Genomic DNA, 6,830 nt, shown 5'->3' with positions numbered 1-6,830 from the left:
GGCCATGGAAGAAAAGAAAATATGAGAACGAAAGAAAAAAATTATTAAAAAAAATTATCTACGTCAAAGCTAACTGTGTCACATAAGATAAATAGAGTCCATATTGGTAATTTCCAACCTAAATTGGTCAAATGAATTCAATTGGTATCAATGTAATAGATTTAAGAATTTTTTTGTACTTTTCCCACTTACCAACATTTAGGTTGGAACCAACCCATTGGTGGTCGCGTGATTTGCGCTCAATCCTTCTACTAGAAGGGAGCGAGTTCAAATCCCCGCGGTCGCTTGTGCGACTCACCCGTGGTCTGAGGGAGGTGGGTCCCCTCCGGTCACCCCGAGTTTATGCCACCGGGTACCAGCTATACGACGGTTCCCGAGTCACCAAAAAAGAAAAAAAAACATTTAGGCCGGATATCATGCTCGGTCTTCCTATTGATTAGGTATCAAGCATAAAGTCTTCATACACGTAGATTATGGAAACAAATATACATGGATACGTATAATGATGGAAAGATTGAATACATGTAGATGTACATATGATTGCACCAATAACCAAACAACTATATCATCAGAGTACTTCTACATGAAATCAGAGCCATTTCAATTGCTCCCAATCCCAAATTGGTCCTTCCAAACTCGCCATCTCCCATGGATGGGAACTATCTGCATTGGCTACTACTGCTGATGATGATGATGCATCTTCACATCCACCGCCTTCGTTGCTAGTAGCATCGTTGCCACCCTGGATTGTTGTCTCTCTAGGCACTACTTCCGGTGGCCGGCGCTCAAATGCTTGAGAGCTCCCAGACACCACGTACACTCGGCACAATGTGAATTCGCGCCTCAACTGTAAGTACGTTACTTCCACAAAATCAAACACACAGAAAAATGTTCGTTGCATTTTCTGTGAAAGTCCAAGTAGAAACTAAACTAGAGAGGGAAATTCAATATTCCGCAACTGCATAGCACCGATAAAGTGCAAGACTAGAAAACCAAAACAAGAACGATTATTTGAAACGATGATACGATTCGAACAATTTCGAATTCGCTTAAAACAATAAACCTGAAAAGTGGATAATCTTGGAATTATGCACTGGAAGTTAATTTATCCTTTCTATGTTTGAATAAGTTGAAATAAAGGTTTAGAATTCGAGACAGCACGTTCACCTTAGGAATGGAAATATTGCTGCTCGTCGGATTGGGAATGGTCGGCGAGAGTTCAATAGCCCTGTACTCGTTCAATTTCCACTGGGTTTTTCTTCCTGTGGGAGGTTTTCCCACGTAGAAAACCATTGACTTCTTCACGCCGATTACCTTGTTGTCAGACGAGTGGACGTAACCGGCAGACCCAGTGGCCTTCCAGTAGCCGGTGGCCATGCTCCGGCTGGGCCGCCCTCCTCTGGCCTCCCTCTCCTGCAAGGGCGCGAAGAAGAACCACTGCTCTCTATCTTCTCTGCACAGCTCTCCCGCAAGCTCTGCAACAGGAATTCCCCAAAGATAATGTGGGGAAAGGAAAGTTTACTGGTAATGCGCATTTGAAATAATCAAGAAACCATTTTCGGTGCCCAATTCAGGAGTGTAAAAGAATCGCATGCATGCACCGAGACTAGGTATTACGTGGGAGATTCCATGGCTCAGTGTCGAAAATGTCGAGGACTGGGATGACACGATGAAGCTTGTCTTGCTTAAGGCCGTGAAGCTGGTTGTGCAAGTAGAACGAAATGAGCTCTTCCTCGGTTGGATAGAACCTGAAACCTGTCGGGTACTCCTCCATGTCTGGTTGTTTAGTCTCCTAGGGTTTCGAGATGGATCAGCGTGAAAGATTCTGTGTTGTTGAACACTGTGATGAGATAAAATTTTAGTTGGGCGTGCATTGGAGTTAGCAAGTCCATTACTTATTTATAGGGATCGAGTGCAGGAGGAGAGTGCTTAGATGATCTAGGGTTTCTGAAGGAGAGAGTGCAGGAGGGAGGAGAGGAGACCAAGGCTAGTGAAGCGACGACGCGTCCATCACGAACTCTTGCACCGACTTTTTCGCACGATGCGTAGAATAGGGAAGGCCAGAAACAAAGGACTACGGATTTGATGTTCAAAATTAGTATATCATGTGACTTTTTTTGTACGATACGCGCTCTTAAAGGTGAGTGAGTTATGAATACTTTCAGAGCACTTATATATAAAAACAATTTTGATTTTTAAAACATTTGTTTATAAATAGCACGAGAAAAAAAGACAATACATTTAATACTGTAAATTTTTCTTATTTGGTTGGTCGACAAGTGATTCTGGGTTTTTTTTTTTTTTTTATAAGATTAATTTTTATAAACCATTGTCTAGTTAGAGAAAGGAATTTACTAGAAATGGATAAAGAAAGCCAGCAAGAATTCCAATTTGTTTTTTTCTCATTACCATTTAAACGATGCGTCACTCGTCACTGTCATGCTAGCTGTTCCAAGCTGAATTCCATGCAATCTCAGCACTTCTAGTCATGATTGGGTGCTGAAAAGACTTGCTTGAAGCATCGAGGGTGGTGGCTAGCTTGCTCTGGATTGATACGCTTTTAGTCTTTTTCCAAGTCGACTAAAAGAAAACGATAGATCGAACTAAAGTCACGTATTATTTGGTTTGAATGGAGGTACGTTGCATCTAGGTTTAAAATAATATGTATTGTTAGTCAATCTTGAAGAAGGAAACTTCCGAAATGTTACAAGTTCTTTCTTGTTGTCAATCCCACCTTAAGGGTTTGAATTTCATTTTTATGAAAATAAAAATATTTTTCATTAACTAATTATTTTAAACGATCATTTTTAGAAAAAATATATTTTGAATTATTTATTTTTTGCGAAATAAATGAAGCCTTCATTTAGCTTACCTTTCTCCTGGCCAAAGCCACTTCATTTACTTGACTTCCATTGAAGTTTTGTTTCGATGGCTAGCAAAGAATTTGAGATGCATCATTTCTAACTTCTTAAAAAAGCGGTTGCACACTCAATTTGATAACTTCTTCACTTCTTTCATTTCTTTTCACAGTTCCATAATGCATAGCTTTCGATGCCTCAACCATCTCCAAGGTCAAGAAAATATTTGATTAACCGTTATTATCGAATGACGTAAAATGAAATGTCTCATCTAAATAATTCATTGCCATTTGACTCATTATATCTTACCGACTCTTTCTTTCTTTCATATATATATATATATAGAAGAAGAAGAAGAAGAAGAAATGCTTATGATATGCATGTGCCATAAGATTTAAATTAAGTAAAAAAGTACAAAATTGTAAATATGACACCATACAAGCCCAGTAGGTTTACTAAGAATGGGGAAAAGGCAAAAGAAAAATAAATGAGGAGCGAAGAAAGACATACTTACATTTTTCTCTTGGATCCATCCACCATGATTTTCTCACCAAGCAGCAACCAAGGCTTGGGGACACCTAGATTGAAAGTACTATTCACCGTGACTGACCATTGAAACATTCCATACTTCCTATGATTTTTTTGTTGTTCTGTTTTTTCTTGCCACAGATGATGAAAAACAACTTCCACTGTCGGTGTATGTCTCCATCATTATGTTATTCGCAGGTCTGTCCATATTATTCGTGACATGTTAACCGGGCCTACCAAAACCCCCAACTAATGCTCATTCCTCGTACAAAAGATCAACCATTTCATACTCATTTCAAAAAATCATTATCCAATAATAAAAAATGAAAAATAAATAAATATTGGAACTGGGAATTAAGACAATTATTGTCATAGAATACAAACAGTTATTATTTTTCTTGTACATAAGGTAGAGATGCTTGCGCTATTCTCATTGGTAAAGTGTCATGTTCACATTCTCATCGGTAAAGTGTCATGTTCACTCATATTTAAGTTTTCTTAGTGTGCATTTGATTTCTCTCTACTTGTCGATTCAAATTTTTAAATTTGACATAATATAGTGTCTGAGTTGGGTTCTATCCAATTTATTTCACGCGTCTGGTCCTCAATTGGACGTTCTAAAAGTTATTTTCCAAAATCAATTGACTAGCTGGTGGATTTCATGTTATATCGGATACGAGCAGCATTTATGGTCAAATATCAGGATTTCCTTTGAAAGAAAAAAGCACATGAGAAGGAAGATACGAGGAATCTTCTGTCAACTGACGTGAAACATTTCATTTGTTCTTGAAATTTGGAGAAAAAAGGGATCATGTTCCTAGATTCCCGTTCGAGATGGCCCATCTTTTATAGTCAAGACGGGCACTTCATGATACGATTCTAACAACACTGATTTTATTATTGCTTTAATTACAGCTGTAATGTTTGCCTACTTAAAGAATTTGAGGCTAAAATCTAGATTTCTCTTTGGTAATTTTATTAAGTTTGCCCAATATTATTTCAAATAGATCTAATCTACTCGCAAATACGCGACAAAGACACCAGTTAAATTGACACCTCGTTTTGATCTTTCATAAAAAAACAGAGTTACTCGTGGGATGGGAATCATACAACCACAATTTCCATGGCCACAAAATTAAATTTCAAGATATTCATTTATATCCCATTTCTCAACTAATTTGATTTTAAAATTGAATTTCCAACGATGCTGAAATTGCGACAGGAATTAGCAAAAGTCGAGGCCGAGATGGTGGGGATCGCTTACATGCTAAAAAATCAAGTCACGTACGAAACCAATTAATTATCAATGACCCTACTTGATTTTAGTGGGGGTGGTGGCGTCCATGGCCCCCCTCGGCTTTGAAATCTGGATCCACCCTTGCACACCTTTTGAGAAGACAATCGCGATCGCAGTTGATTATTTGGCTAATTTGACGAATTGGATTTGGCTCCGTCAAGATTAAAATAGGACAATCCTCGTTGACGTAGACTGTTGTGCTTCCGGCCATTTGGGAAAGTACAAACGTCTATGTACTTCGAGGGGGTACAGGTTTCTTATATCCGTCAATATTCATATTTATTGATACTCATATTTTGATTTCCTTTGATTTTATTCTTTTACAGTAAATAATTGTTACCTTGTCAGTGTGTTGTTAATGTTGCCCGTATATGGAGAAAAAATCTTATCGTGAGCCTGGTAACTTGAAAATCCTTCGAAAACCGTTTGAGTCGAATAAGTTAGAGCAGCTCTTTCGAACAAGCCTAAGTAAAGTCATTTGATTATAAAGCCTAATTTGACATGGTAGGGCTCAAGCTGAGTCAGGCTTGATTTGACATGCTCTTTAATCATATCTAGTGGAGACATTTATTGTTTTGCTTAATGATAGAATATATACACAAAAAGGAAAAATGAAAACTTTAGTAAAGGCCATGGGTACCTCTTCTTTTCTGTCTCAGCTTATGCAATCCTATCTTTTTGTTATGGACGATCAATAAATTTGTGACATGTTGACTTCGCATTATTCTACTCTCCCCTATTGTTTACGAGGACACTTAGAATAATTAGACTATCTAATGTAAGAAAAAAAAAAGAATCACATTTGAAACTAGTATAAATGATATAAAAATTGTCACTGTTAAAAGTACATCAAAATATGCAGAAAACAAAAGAGAATTCGAAAAAGAAAATGCATTAAACCACGGCTCAGCTGCTTTGATCTAGTGCAGCCATTTATCGATTATAACCCTAGCTCGGTTGTGGCGAGAGAGAACGTAACCGATCAATCTCACAGTCCATTTGATATGCATCTCAATCAACTTTTAAGTATGCATCTAGAAAGTCTACTTTTTTATTTATAGAATTATCTTCTACGCGACTGCCTTATAAAATACTCTCTCATGACGTGATAAGGGGCTACAAAAGGAACCAACGATCAAGGCTTCTTCCGGAGTACATAGAAGTTAGTCCCAGATATGGCGGAGAATTTCTCGGCTTTCCGCTTACACTCCGTGTTCGCCATCCCTTATTCTCCACGTCCTTTCCCAGATAAGAACAGTGAAACACCCTTTTTCTAAAGCGGAACTGCTTTAAGAGATTTGAGTCCTTCATAGACCCCACATGGACCCCCAAAAAGTAGCAAAAACATCAATCACTTCAATAAACGACTATGTTTGCTGGTCTTATCTTCATGGGTTTTGTCTTCCAAAACCTTGATTCATGGTTCAACGTAATTCATGTTTAGAACAACAGGGATTCGCATATTTAAATCGTTTTCCGCAGACTACAAACTTTAAACGACAAGTAAATCGGGAAGCTTCATCGTGTACGGCCAATAGAGAGGGGCTATGGCCCAGCAAAATTTTCTAGGTCACGCGTTTGAGATGGTAGTATAAAACAAATAAGTGAGACAAAATACATACGGTGCAGTCGCTCGCATCACATTCCACGACATACCACGTTGCTGTTGTTGAATAAGGAGAGTTTCAAGACATCAATATCCATCAATCAATCAATCCGAAAAAAAACCACTATAACATGTTGGAAGAAACAGCTTAGATTCACATTTGGTTTTGAAGTCTCCACGAGCAAAGTGAACATCCCAAGGGGGACAAGCCACCTTCCTAGAACACGCATCAAGAGAGTCTTAACTGCAACCGCGACTTGTCAAATACTATGTGCGCGGCCAATAAATTTAATATCAGGCCTCTCCCCTCTCGCACTCCACCGCCCATCCACCATCTTAACTGCTTACTTTGAATTTCATTAGCCATAAATCACAACACTATTCATAATTTGACAACAAAATCCAATCATTTTATAGATAGAGCGTCAGATTTGTGCATGTGCACGTGAGAGAGAGAGAGACTCTATGATCAAGATAAAGAGAGAAATCAACAAGAAAACATACACGTAAAAGATATCAATCATCATGATAAAAGGATGTA

General features: G+C 38.2%; 1 protein-coding gene across 1 annotated transcript; it reads right to left on the bottom strand.

Moving 5' to 3' along the window:
- Nucleotides 1-589: 589 nt before the first annotated feature.
- Nucleotides 590-1,774, bottom strand: LOC104423423 (NAC domain-containing protein 90). The gene is made up of 3 exons (XM_010035915.2): nucleotides 1,618-1,774; nucleotides 1,168-1,475; nucleotides 590-847 (listed from the first exon to the last, which is right to left on the bottom strand). The coding sequence occupies exons 1-3, from the start codon at nucleotides 1,772-1,774 to the stop codon at nucleotides 590-592; spliced, it is 723 nt and encodes a 240-aa protein (XP_010034217.2).
- Between the last annotated feature and the right edge of the window lie 5,056 nt (nucleotides 1,775-6,830).

This window comes from Eucalyptus grandis, chromosome 10 (genome assembly GCF_016545825.1).
Source record: "Eucalyptus grandis isolate ANBG69807.140 chromosome 10, ASM1654582v1, whole genome shotgun sequence".
Taxonomy (NCBI): Eukaryota; Viridiplantae; Streptophyta; class Magnoliopsida; order Myrtales; family Myrtaceae; genus Eucalyptus; species Eucalyptus grandis.
This window is presented reverse-complemented; position numbering and strand designations above follow the sequence as displayed.